Source organism: Chiloscyllium plagiosum, chromosome 22, assembly GCF_004010195.1.
Source record: "Chiloscyllium plagiosum isolate BGI_BamShark_2017 chromosome 22, ASM401019v2, whole genome shotgun sequence".
NCBI classification, from domain to species: Eukaryota; Metazoa; Chordata; class Chondrichthyes; order Orectolobiformes; family Hemiscylliidae; genus Chiloscyllium; species Chiloscyllium plagiosum.
Window position 1 is genome coordinate 29218352 of NC_057731.1, and position 13380 is coordinate 29231731.

Here is a 13380-nt window from a genome sequence, read left to right on the forward strand (position 1 = left end):
GAGAGGGTGGAGTGGATAGGTGGAAAAGGAGATATGCAGGTAGGACAAGTCCGGACAAGTCATGGGGACAGTGCTGAGCTGGAAGTTTGGAATTAGGTTGAGGTGGGGGAAGGGGAAATGAGGAAACTGTTGAAATCCACATTGATGCCCTGGGGTTGAATTGTTCCGAGGCGGAAGATGAGGCGTTCTTCCTCCAGGCGTCTGGTGGTGAGGGAGCGGCGGTGAAGGAGGCCCAGGACCTCCATGTCCTCGGCAGAGTGGGAGGGGGAGTTGAAATGTTGGGCCACGGGGCGGTTTGGTTGATTGGTGCGGGTGTCTCGGAGATGTTCCCTAAAGCGCTCTGCTAGGAGGCACCCAGTCTCCCCAATGTAGAGGAGACCGCATCGGAAGCAACGGATACAATAAATGATATTAGTGGATGTGCAGATAAAATTTTGATGGATATGGAAGGCTCCTTTAGGGCCCTGGATAGAGGTGAGGTGTGGGCACAGGTTTTACAGTTCCTGCGGTGCCAGGGGAAAGTGCCAGGATGGGAGGGTGGGTCGTAGGGGGGCGTGGGTCCACTATTTTCCGCACTGGGCTCACTATTCTCTGCACTGGGCTCACTATTCTCTAAGCTGGGCTCACTATCCTCCGTGCTGGGCTCGCTATTCTCTGACTATTCTCTGTGCTACGCCCACTATTCTTTGCTCTCACTATCCTCCACAATGGATTCACTATCCTCCACACTGGGATCACTATTTCCCACGCTGGGCTCACTATTTCCTGTGCTGGGCTCACTGTCCTCCACAATGGACTCACTATTCTCCACGTTGGCCTCACTATTCTCTACATTGTGCTCACCATTTCCTGCATTGGGCTCATTATTCTCCATGCTTGTCTCACTATTCTCCACTCTGGGCTCACTATTCTTCACACTGGGCTCACTATCTTCCACAATGGGTTCACTACTCTCTTCGCTGGGCTCACTATTCTCCACGCTGGGCTCACTATCCTTCACAATGGGCTCACTATTCTTTCCACTGGGCTCACTATTCTCTGTGGTTGGCTCACTATTCTTCACACTGGGCTCACTATCCTCTGTGCTGGGCTCACTATCCCCCACACTGGGCTCACTATTCTCCATGCTGGGCTCACTTTCTCCATGCTGGGCTCACTTTCTCCATGCTGGGCACACTATTCTGTGCACTGGGCTCACTATTCTCCCGTGCTGGCCTGACTATTCTGTGTGCTGGGCTCACTATTCTCTGTGCTTGGCTAACTACTCTGTGTGCTGGGCTCACTATTCTGTGCACTGGGCTCACTATTCATCACACTGGGCTCACTATTCTGTGCACTGGGCTACATCGATGACTGTATCGGCGCCGCCTCATGCTCCCACGAGGAGGTTGAACAGTTCATCCACTTCACCAACACCTTCCGAGCTCACTATTCTGTGCACTGGTCTTGCTATTCTCCGTGCTTGGCTCACTATCCTCCGCACAGGGCTCACTGTGCTCTGCACTGGGCTCACTATTCTCTACACTATGCTCACTATTCTCTGCTTTGGGCTCGTTATCTTCCACACTGGGCTCACTATTCCCAAAGCTAGTCTCACTATTCTCTGCACTAGGCTCACTATCCTCCACGTTGGGCTCACTAGTCTCCATGCTGGGCTCACTATCCTCCACGCTGAGCTCACTATCCTCCATTTTGGCTCACTATCCTCCATGCTGGGCTCACTATCCTCCATGCTTGGCTCACTATCCTCCATGCTGGTCTCATTATTGTCCGCTTTAATTTCACTATCCTCCTCACTGGGCTCACTATTCACTGCTCGTTATTGTCTCCCCTGGGCTCACTATCCCCCTCACTGAGCTCGCTATTCTCCGCACTGGGCTGACTATTCTCTGCACTGGGCTCACTATTCTCCACACTGGGCTCATTATTCTCCGTGCTGGGCTCACTATTCTCTGTGCTGAGCTCACTATTCTCTGCGCTGGGCTGACTGCTCTCCATGCTGGGCTCACTATTCTCCACATTGAGCTCACTATTCTCTGCGCTGGACTGACTGCTCTCCATGCTGGGCTCACTATTCTCCACATTGAGCTCACTATTCTCTACGCTGGGCTCACTATTCTCCACACTGGGATCACTGTTCACTGTGCTGGGCTCACTATTCTCCACGTTGGGCTCACTATTCTCCATGCTGGGCTCACTATTCTCTGCACTGGCCTCACTATCCTCCATGCTGGGTTCACTATTCTCCATACTCGGCTCACTGTCCTCTGCTCTGGGCTCACTATTTTCTGCTCTGAGCTCACTATTCTCTGCTCTGAGCTCACTATTCTCTGCTCTGAGCTCACTATTCTCTGCTCTGAGCTCGCTATGCTCTGTGTTGGGCTAACTATTCTCTGCGCTGGGTTCACTATTCTCCACACTCGGCTCACTGTCCTCTTCTCTAAGCTCACTATTCTCTGCTCTGAGCTCACTATTCTCTGCTCTGAGCTCGCTATGCTCTGTGCTGGGCTAACTATTCTCTGTGCTGGGTTCACAATCCTCCACGCTGGGCTCACTATTCTCCATTCTGGGCTCACTATTCTCCACGCTGGGCTCACTATTCTCCGTGCTCATCTCACTATTCTCTGTGCTGGGCTCATTATTCTCTACGCTGGCCTCACTATTGTCCACGCTGGGCTCACTGTCCTCTGGTCTGAGCTCACTATTCTCTGCACTGGGCTCACTATTCTCTGTGATGGGCTCACTATTCTCCATGCTGGGTTTACTATAATCCATGATGGGCTCACTATTCTCTGCATGGGCTCACTATCTTCCACGCTGGCCTCACTATTCTTGGTGCTGGGCTCACTATTCTCCATTCTGGGCTCACTGTCCTCTGCTCTGAGCTCAGGACCTACTATTCTCAGCACTGGGCTCATTATTCTCCACGCTTGGCTTACTATTCTCTGCGCTGGCCTCACTATTCTCCAAGCTGGGCTCACTATTCTCCACGCTGGGCGTACTATTCTCTGTGCTGGGCTCACTATCCTCCGTGCTGGGCTCACTATCCTTTGTGCTGGGCTCGCTATTCTCTGCACTGGGTTCATTAATCTCAACACAGTGCTCACTATTCTCTGCACGGGATTCGCTATCCTCCACAATGGGCTCACCATCTCTGCGCTGGGCTCACTATTCTCCACTGAAAATGTGTTGCTGGAAAAGCGCAGCAGGTCAGGCAGCATCCAAGGAACAGGAGAATCGATGTTTCGGGCATAAGCCCTTCTTCAGGAATGAAGAAGGGCTTATGCCCGAAACGTCGATTCTCCTGCTCCTTGGATGCTGCCTGACCTGCTGCGCTTTTCCAGCAACACATTTTCAGCTCTGATCTGCAGCCCTCACTTTCTCTCACTATTCTCCACGCTGGGCTCACTATCCTCTGCACTGGGCTCACTGTTCTCTGGTCTAAGCTCATGATTCTCTGCTCTGAGATCACTGTTCTCCGTGCTGGGCTCACTATTCTCTGCGGCGAAAATGAGGACTGCAGATGCTGGAGATCAGAGTCAAGATTCTAATGGTGCTGGAAAAGCACAGCACGTCAGGCAGCATCCGAGGAGCAGGAAAATCAACATTTTGGGCAGGATCCCTTCATTAGAAATCACTATTCTCCACTCTGGGCTCACTATTCTCCAGCCTGGGCTCACTATTTTCCAATCTGGGCTTGCTCGAGGTCCACAGTAGGCAAGCTTCACATCACTGATGCTGTTCAAACTCAGGATAAGGGGGAAGTAAAAGTATGGAGAGAAAAGAGAGCAAGAAAAGAGAGAAAAAAAGTAGAAAAGAAATGAAAAACACAAGGAGTGGGTGAGCTCTGGCTCAGGAGCCCTACTCCGATACCATCTTGCAATTGTGGTAATCTCTTAAATATAATAATACAACACAAACTTGTCACTTTTATTGTTAAACCTACGAGGATCATGATTCGATTTGAAAAAAGGTTTCCGATCAGTTGCCAGGCCATTTGAGAACCTTGTCAAATGATTGACTTCCTCGACTTGACCATATGACTGGTTCATAGGGAAAATGAGATGAATTTGATTGAGGTTCCCAATGATGTCTAGCAATACGCTTATGAGATCTTTACTTAAAATGACTCAGGCTTCATGCTGACATGAATAGGTGAGTTCCAATTAATATAAAAACTTGAACGGCAGACTGTCTGCTAAAACCTCCTCCTTCAAGGAGCCAAATAGGAAATATTGTGCTGACTGTGGCATTGAATTGAAGATCTTAATTCAGGAGTTGATAGAATTCTCTCACAGTCTTTCTAAAAATTCTTAGACTCCTGACGCATAGAATTTACAGAACTTGCAAAAATAAGCTATGTGTGAAAAGCTCAATGCCAGTATTTACTGCACACAAATATCTTCCAGTCTGCTTTGTCTCATCCTAAAATTCTTTTCATGTAATATCTAACTTCCCCTTAAATAAATCTATACTAGTTACTTAATTTACTCCTTGTGGTGGTAATATTCACATTCTAACCACTTGCATGTAAAAAGTATTCCTCTGAGTTCCTTCTTGATCCCCTGAGAATTCTGGTTATGCCCTGGTTTACCTTGCTCTGTGTGGAGATAAGGATTCCAGGCAGCATGTTCAATGAGGAGGAAGTTGGACCCATTGGGAGAAGACTGGAAACACTTGATAGTGAAGAGGAGATTACAAATGTACATCTGGTTATGATGTCTGGGGATGTGTACCTGAGTGCACTGGCACAGATGGAATATCAGTGCATGAAAACCCATCATGAATCACTGGAAAGAGGCTTGCATGTTCAAATAAATCTTCAGCAGATCTTTGAGCTATTTACAAGGGTTTTTGGGGACACCAGCAAGCTGTCTCATTAACAGCAGAGGTACTAGAAAGACAAACAAGCTGAAGGGGAGAACCTGGTTCCCTGGAGTTGATGACGTTGCTTTGACTACATCATACTCCTGAATCCCTTCTTCAGTGTGACCAGAGACAAGCAGGTGGACAACTGCTAAGTTGAAATGGTGAGGGATGGAAACATCCAGATGGAATTGAGGAGTCTAAGTCATGTAAAACTTCAGTTGTCCCTTCCTGAAGTGTGGGACATATCATTTGGATCGTGGGGCAAGATTGGAATACTAAAGATTTAAAGACCTCCTAAAGAGGCTACTGCCAGAGAGGTGTCTGTTGGTGAATCAGAGGATGTAGCCCTCAGGCTGAATCGACAGTGGAACTGCTTGCTAAACAGCAAATGTAGATCCAGGTCCTCATTGTCCTATCTCCACAATAATCCATGCAGCTATTCCTGCTGAAAGAATGCTCCAATCAGTGACAGGGCTGGGCACTTCAAAGAAAATTACCCTCGTCAACCACAGCCACCGCTGCTATCAGCCACAGAGACCCCATCCAGAAGACCATAAAACTAGGTCATATGGCCCAGCATAATTTGATCATGGCTGAAATGTTTCTCAACCCCATTCTCCAGTCTCCTCTCTATAAACCTTGATCCCCTTACCAATTCAGAACCAACATATCTCTGTTTTAATACATTCACTGACTTGATCTCCACAGCCATCCACGGCAATGAGATCCTCAGATTAACCACCTTCTGTCTGGAAAAAGTCCACTTCACGTCAGTTCTAAAAGGTCGCTTCTTTACTGTGCACTCATCCTAATCTTTCCGACTATTGGAAATATCTTCTCCACGTCTACTCTATCCAGACCTCTCAGTATTTTTTAAGTTTCAATCAGATCACCCCCTCATCCTTCAGAAAGGGGGTCAGTCTAATGTAGAGAGTTAGGAACTTGCCCTGCACTGAGCATGAAATTTGGCAAAGTGGGAACATTGTGCCTAATTGGTTTTTATGAGTGCATCTTGCTGAGGGGTATGAGCTGGTTGATGTCTCTTCCTTCATCAAGCCATGATGAGGAGGTGCCAATGTTGGACTGGGGTGGACTAATTTAAAAATCACCCAACACCAGGTTATAGTCCAACAGGTTCATTTGGAAGCACTAGCTTTCAGAGTGCTGCTCCTTCATAAGGTAGCTGATGAAGGAGTAGCGCTCCAAAAACTAGTACTTCCAAATATACTTGTTGGGCTATAACCTGGTGATGTGGAATGTTTAACTTCATCAAGCCAGAGAAACAATCATGATTCAATGAGGAGTGTAGGAGAGCATTCCCTCAGCAGCAGCAGATATCCATAAAAATGAGGTGTTAACATGGTGGAGCTACAGCACAGAGCTGCTTTCATGCCAAGGAAGTTCTGTTGAAAGGTCATCATTCGGAAATGTTAACTTTGTCTCTTCCCACAAATTTTGCCAGACCTGCTGATTATATCCGGCATTTTCAGTTCTTGTTTCAGATTTCCAGCAGCTGCAGTATTTTGTTTTTGTTTTATTCACTGTTTCTTACTTGTTATGCACTGCAGCTGTGACTAAATCAAGAATGTGACAAAATCTCTGACCTATAAACAACTGTCAGTGTAAAAACTGGAAGCGTAATTATAAATAGACAGTTATAATTGAGCACTATTAATAAGGCTATAATTCAGAGAATTTGCAATTAAGTGCAAAGAGTGATTTTAAACTTTTAATGAATTTGATGTGAAATTGAACACATTAATTTAGAACAGTCATATGAAGAATTATGAGAAAAGTTCAAGCATTGAATAAGAGGTAGATTTTAATATTCATATGAGCTATATTACTTTGCTATGCTTCCTGTAAAGTTTAGAGTTTTGCTATGCTTTGTCAGAGTTTTGTTGCATGAGGTACTACCCATACATATATACGTATATATAAGGTAGAATGGGTACCTGAATGACAATAATGTTGATGGCTCTTCACCCACTCCTGTACCACTCCCCAACAACAACAATCACCTCAATAGATTTTTTTCACCCTTGTGAGAATTCCTTGAGTGGGAAAGGAGAATTTAAGAGATCATTCCACATTCAAGCATCCAGAACAGAAAACAATTGTAGGGATACACAACTCATGCAATTGAAGATTTATTCTTCCTGGGATTTAATGATCTTCAATTTACTGGGCCAACGAAAAACATCTTAAAGTAAACCATGTCGCTTTACATAACTCCAATGTGTTACTGCTGCAAGAGTCGGAAACTACTCCATCCACAAACTTCAACTGCTCCAGAATTCCATCAATCCACTTTAACAGATAGTACTTCTGAATTCAACAACTTCAGGATAGAGATAATGATCACTATATCCAGCACTACAATGAAGGAAGTTAGCAGAGATTAAAAAAAAACTGGGCTTCCAAAATGTAGTTACTTCTTCAATCTAAATCTTGTATGATGTTATACAAATGAATGACAGCGGAGTATTTACTGTAAAGACAGTGTCTTTTTATGTTTGTGTTTTTTAAAATCATGAACCGAAATGAGAAATCTGTTTTAAAACTGGTGTTTTGCAAGGATTGCTGAACAATTTGAAAAGCAAGGATCATACTTAGTGCAAGAATCATGTAAGTATCTGTCTGAACAAGCAGTAACTGAAGGACTTCAGCAAGGCCTTTGACAAGGTTCCACATGGTAGATTGGTTCGTAAAGTTAGATCTCATGGTATCCAGGAACACTTAGCCAATTGGATATAAAATTAGCTTGACAGTAGGTGGTGGTAGAGAGCTATTCAGACTGGAGGCCTGTAACCAGCGGTGTTCCACAAGGATTGATGCGAGATTCACTATTGTTTGTCATTTACGAGGTATAGTTAGTAAGTTTGTGAAGGACGCAAAATGGGTGGCATAGTGGACAATGAAGAAACTTATCTTAGAGTACAATGGGATCTTACTGGGCCAACGGACTGAGATGTGGCAGATGGAGCTTAATTTAAATAAATGTGAGGTGTTGCATTTTGGTAAGGCAAACCAGGGAAGGACATATACAGTTAATTGTAGGGCCCTGGAATCAATTGTTGAACAGAGAGACCTGGAGATTCAACTACATAGTTCCTTGAAAGTGGCATCACAGGTAGGCAGAGTGGTGAAGAAGGCATGCAGCATATTTGCCTTCATTAGTCAGAGCATTGAGTATTCGACTTGGAACATCATTTCTGAGTTGTAACGGATTTTGGTGAGATCATTTTTCAGGTACTGTGTACAGTTCTGGTCACCCTGCTATAGGAAAGATCTTATTAAACTGGAAATGGTGCAGAAAAGATTTACAAGGATGTTACCAGAACTGGAGGATTTGAGTTATAAGGACAGACTGAATAGACTGGGACTTTTTTCCCTGCAGTGTAAGAAATTGAAGGGTGACCTTATTGAGGATTATAAAATCATGAGGGGCATAGATAAAGTGCATAGCACAGGTCTTTGCCCCAGGGTAGGAGAATTCAAGCTGGAGGGCATAATTTTAAGGTGAGAGGGAAAGATTTTAAAGGGGCCTGAGGGCCAATATTTTCACACAGAGGGTGGTGACTATATGGACCGAACTACCAGAGGACGTAGTAGATGCAGGGTACAGTTGCAACATTTAAAAACATTTGGACAAGTATGTCTATAGGAAAGGTTTAGAGGGTTTTGGGCCAAATGCAGGTAAAAGAGACCAGTTTAGGAAATCTGGTCAACATAAGCATGTTGGACTGAATGGTCTGTTTCTGCGCGGTGTGACTCTATGGCTGTAATTCTGAGTTGCAGTTGGACTAGAATTGAGGCAATGTGCACAGATGCAGCTTTAATTGCCAACAAGAAGTTGATTGGACTATGGACTAGTGACCAGTTATCGATGACAAAAGCTTTTAGTTGCCAAAAGTTGTGCGATTAGTTCTCAAGTAACTGAATAGCTTGGAGTTGGGAACAAGATACAGAGAAGTGATCAGATCTCAAACAACTCAGAAACCACTTTAACCATGAAGTAAATTAACTTATCCACCTTTTGGAAGTTGCTCTAAGCAGTGCTTTTAATTGGTAACTCAGACACCCCTTAAAAGTGAACCCTATAAGCCATCTTGTGTTTTCTTTGCAAACCAGTGGAAGCATTCAAAAGAACCAATTCAACAGATCTTGTAAAGATAGACTGCTGAGCTGCTTTTCTAGTTGCCCTCCATCCTTATATATTTTCCCTGTCTGTCCGTGTGTGCGTGTGTGTAAGGAGGAGTTTATCAGTGTTTTATGTGTTTTACTTAGTAAGGTTATATGTCAACAGTTTATAACTGTATATTTGCAGTGAGTGTCCTATTACTTGTAATTAATAGTGATCCTGGTTAGTCCAGTAAGTGCTTTCTATCAACCTCTATCTGAAAATTAGTTAAACTGGAAATTTTGCATGCTTTTTATTTTTGTGACAACTGCAGGAATGTGAAAACTTGATCTACAGTAAGTATCCCAGAGAATCATAATACTGCAAAATTACTAACCAATAGCCTACGTGCCAAATTAAAGCATATTGTAATTGCTAAAGGAAATATCTTAGGATGGAAGATCATGGACTGACTGATCATGGGTCTAGCCTGTATACTGTACTGGATAAGCACTTACCTGAAAAAATGGCTTTCTTGCCATCCTCTTAGCTGTTGGGCTTCCCGAACACGGGAACACCAAACCTACAGCTATTAAATTATGTCAAGAAGCATGCACTAAACTGACTTCAGATGGCATGGAGCAGAGTTGAACCTGGATGTAGGTTTGCTCGCTGAGCTGGAAGGATCATTTTCAGACATTTTGTCACCATACCAGGTAACATCTTCAATGGGGCTCCAGACAAAGCACTGCTGGTATTTCCTGCTTTCTTTTTACATGTTTGGCTTTTCTTGGGTAGGTGATGTCATTTGTTGTGGTGACATAATTTCCTATGGTGATGTCATTTCCTGTTCATTTTCTCAGGGGGTGGTAAATGGGGTCCAAGTCAATGTGTTTGTTGATAGATCTCCGGTTGGAATGCCATGCATCTAGGAATTCTTGTGCATGTCTCTGTTTGGCTTGTCCTAGGATGGATGTGTTGTTCCAGAGAGCTGAACCTCCCTATGGTTCCTTACTTCATCTTCCTGTTGGGCTCCAGATACAGAGGCACTGATGCTGCAGCACCAACACCAGCTGCAGCCTTATGTGTACAAGTCACTTATGCCTCTGACATCTAAGTCTGTAATAACACACTATAGCAAATGCACCAAAACACCCCCAAGAAAGTTTGTGAGAAGATTTGTAGCTCGGGTGCTCGTTGCTGTGGTTCTGTTCGCCGAGCTGGAAGTTTTTGTTGCAAATGTTTCGTCCCCTGTCTAGGTGACATCCTCAGTGCTTGGGAGCCTCCTGTGAAGCGCTTCTGTGGTGTTCCCTCCGGCATTTATAGAGGCCTGTCCTTGCCGCTTCCAGTTGTCAGTTTCAGCTGTCCGCTGTAGTAGCCGTTTTTGGCGAATACCTTGTATAGGTGTTCCTCTTCCTCTTTTTGCAGTTCTGGTGTGCTGCAGTGTGTTGTGGCCCTTTTGAATAGGAATGGGAGAGGAAGAAAAGGACAACCAACTCCCATTCCTAGACGTGAGGGTACAGAGAACACCAAACGGAGAATTCACCACTAAGGTATACAGGAAAGCCACACACACAGACCAAGTCCTGAACTATGAAAGCAACCACCCCAATACACACAAACGAAGTTGCATCAAGACACTGTTCAAAAAGGCCACAACACACTGCAGCACACCAGAACTGCAAAAAGAGGAAGAGGAACACCTATACAAGGTATTCACAAAAAACGGATATCTTCGCAATGCCTAAGGGAAAGACAACAGAACGAGGACATGCCGCAACCCAAAGGACATCAAGAACATCTCTGAAATGACAACCAGACTACTGCGACCACTAGGACTTATAACAGCACACAAACCAACAGCCTTGCTGTGGTTCTGTTTGCCGAGCTGGAAGTTTTTGTTGCAAACGTTTCGTCCCCTGTCACGACAAGCAACATGAATTTGAGTGGGACAACACTACCATTATAGGGCAAGCGAAACAAAGAACAGCCAGGGAATTCCTAGAAGCTTGGCACTCATCCACAAACTCCATCAACAAACACATCGACCTGGACCCAATATACCGGCCACTACAGCGGACAGCTGAAACTGACAACCGGAAGCGGCAAGGACAGGCCTCTATAAATGCCGGAGGAAACACCACAGAAGCGCTTCACATGAGGCTCCCAAGCACTGAGGATGTCACCTAGACAGGGGACGAAACATTTGCAACAAAAACTTCCAGCTCAGCGAACAGAACCACAGCAACCCCCAAGAAACTCAGAAGTACTTCCAGACAATTTCCAAAAGGAAACATTCCAAAAGTTTAATTTCCTCAGAGAGTTCCTAGCCCTTTAAATGATATTGTTCCAGGCCCTGTCTTGATGTTTCTTGCTTCTTAGTAGGTGGCAACAGGGACATTGCTCGGACCTGTTTCGCCAAAATCAAGAACCTTGCCTTATCGACTAATTGGGCGATGTGATACCAGAACGATGCCAATTCAGTGTGTTGCACATTCCCACATCAACGAAAGAAAACAACTTAATGCTGTGGGAGTTTTGACACACACCTGAAAGGGCAGCTGAGGCTTTGGTTCAGTACTTCATGCAAAACACAACAGTCCCTCATGATACTTTGCTCAAGCATCAGTCTGCATTTTGTGCAAATGTCTCTGTTGTGTGACTTTGAGAGCACATCTTTCTAGCCCAATGGCCAAGAGTGATACAAAGTGAACCACAGCTAGAATTTTTTGTATCTTTGAATTGTCGCTGGAAAAGGTCATGCTTGCAGAATGACCACTTGAAAAGATTTTGCTTTCTTTTGTGACAAGGTTGACCAAGGTTTCTTTGCTCATTAAAAGCTGCTCAAAACCCAGTCCATATTGCACAGGGATTCCACTGCCCTGTCATTGAGAAATGAGAAAGCCTCTACAGAGATTCAGGGCTGTATAAATAATTTAGCTCCCAGGGACCATGCAAGTTACAAAGAATGCAATTCTGCTAATATTATGTACTTTGAATAACAAAACATGCCAGGAAGTATCAAATGTATTGCTTCATGATTAAATGTAATGTATCGCTCAGATTTACAAAATAATTTCATATTGAAAATGTTGTCATGCCTGAAAAAAATTGACGTACTGATCTATCTTAGGACTGTGCAGTATTTTTCCTGTCTAGATTGTAGATTATAGTACCAGCATTGCAAAAAAAAATTGAGATATGAGAATATAACAGATTAGCTAATACTAATGCAGTCTGCCCACAAAAAATGATTGAACTAGCCTGTTTCCTATTCCCTTACAGTTAATAATAGCCATTGCACTGAATCCACTTCAGAAAGTATAGGTAGCTCTAATACCACCAAAGTGTCCTGACTCACTGAGGTGCTGTTTTCCAATTGGTGCTAAATGGTGATAAAATCAACAAAAACAAAATGAAATGCTGAAATTCAGATACAGTAAGCCTATCCTAATATCAATGGTTCCGTTTTTCTTTTAGAACAAACATTTTTACATAGGGTACCACTTGCAGCCTTGGTAATTGCCAAATTTATTGGAACTAACCATTATTAGCAAGATCTTCAGCAGCTATATCATGTGTGACAGGTTCTATATAGGACATTAACAGCTGCAGTCATTAAATTGTTACATGAAACTTAGGAAACATGATGTTTCATTCTGATATAATGCATCTTTTTAGGGGGGTGGGGAGAGGGGCACCATATTGTACATTCCCTTAATTCCTTTCCTTTCCTTCACATTGGCATCCTGTGCCAAATGGAGTGATTCATGGCAATGAAATGTTTGAAGGTTCTCACATCCCAGGACTGTTGTGTGTACTTTTAAATCTTGTAAGTGGAGGCTCTCAAAGTGATCATATATTCTGTGCTGTGCTTTTCATGGCACAGAGGAGGAGGGTGAATTAACATCCTCGTATTAATGATAGTTCCAACCCAAAAGTTAAAACAATAATTATGGGTGGGAGTCAACTGAGCATACAATTATGACAGTAAATTGGTAACCAAAGCCACAATATGTTGATTCTTGTTGTTGATTGTATATTGTAGCAACAGGTATTTATTGAAGCCTAAAGTTTCACTTAATAATTTATTTTGTATGTCTAAAAATAATATTCAGCTGTCAACTATTTCAACTACAGCTCTCATTTCTTGTTACAATGCAGCACTGTCTCACCGATATGACAAAACTGGAGGAATTTCCTTATAATTTTCATCATAGACAAAATAATGGCTGATATTCCCTATCTTTCCACCTCAGATGCAGAGCAGATTCTTCTCTTTATGATCCTAAAGACTTCAACAGAACTCGTGCCAGTTAAGGCCTGGTGCCTGTCACTCTGCATTTGATTGAAGATGATAAACTGGAGGTTAATTATTATCTTCTCTA

The 13380-nt window shown here is 43.7% G+C and overlaps 1 protein-coding gene across 1 annotated transcript; it reads right to left on the minus strand.

Moving 5' to 3' along the window:
• Nucleotides 1–679: 679 nt before the first annotated feature.
• Nucleotides 680–1691, minus strand: LOC122561391 (submandibular gland secretory Glx-rich protein CB-like). Its single transcript, XM_043713156.1, has 2 exons — nt 1430–1691; nt 680–1038 (listed from the first exon to the last, which is right to left on the minus strand). The coding sequence occupies exons 1-2, from the start codon at nt 1689–1691 to the stop codon at nt 680–682; spliced, it is 621 nt and encodes a 206-aa protein (XP_043569091.1).
• Between the last annotated feature and the right edge of the window lie 11689 nt (nt 1692–13380).

Excerpts from the sequence above, each read along its gene's own strand:
- LOC122561391 (XM_043713156.1), bottom strand. The coding sequence starts at position 1,691 with ATGGAGGATAGTGAGCTCAGCGTGGAGGATAGTGAGCCCAGCATGGAG. Across the intron at positions 1,039-1,429 it reads CAAGACCAGTGCACAGAATA|AGAATAGTGAGCCCAGTGGA; the intron begins GTGAGCTCGGAA and ends AGCCAACCACAG.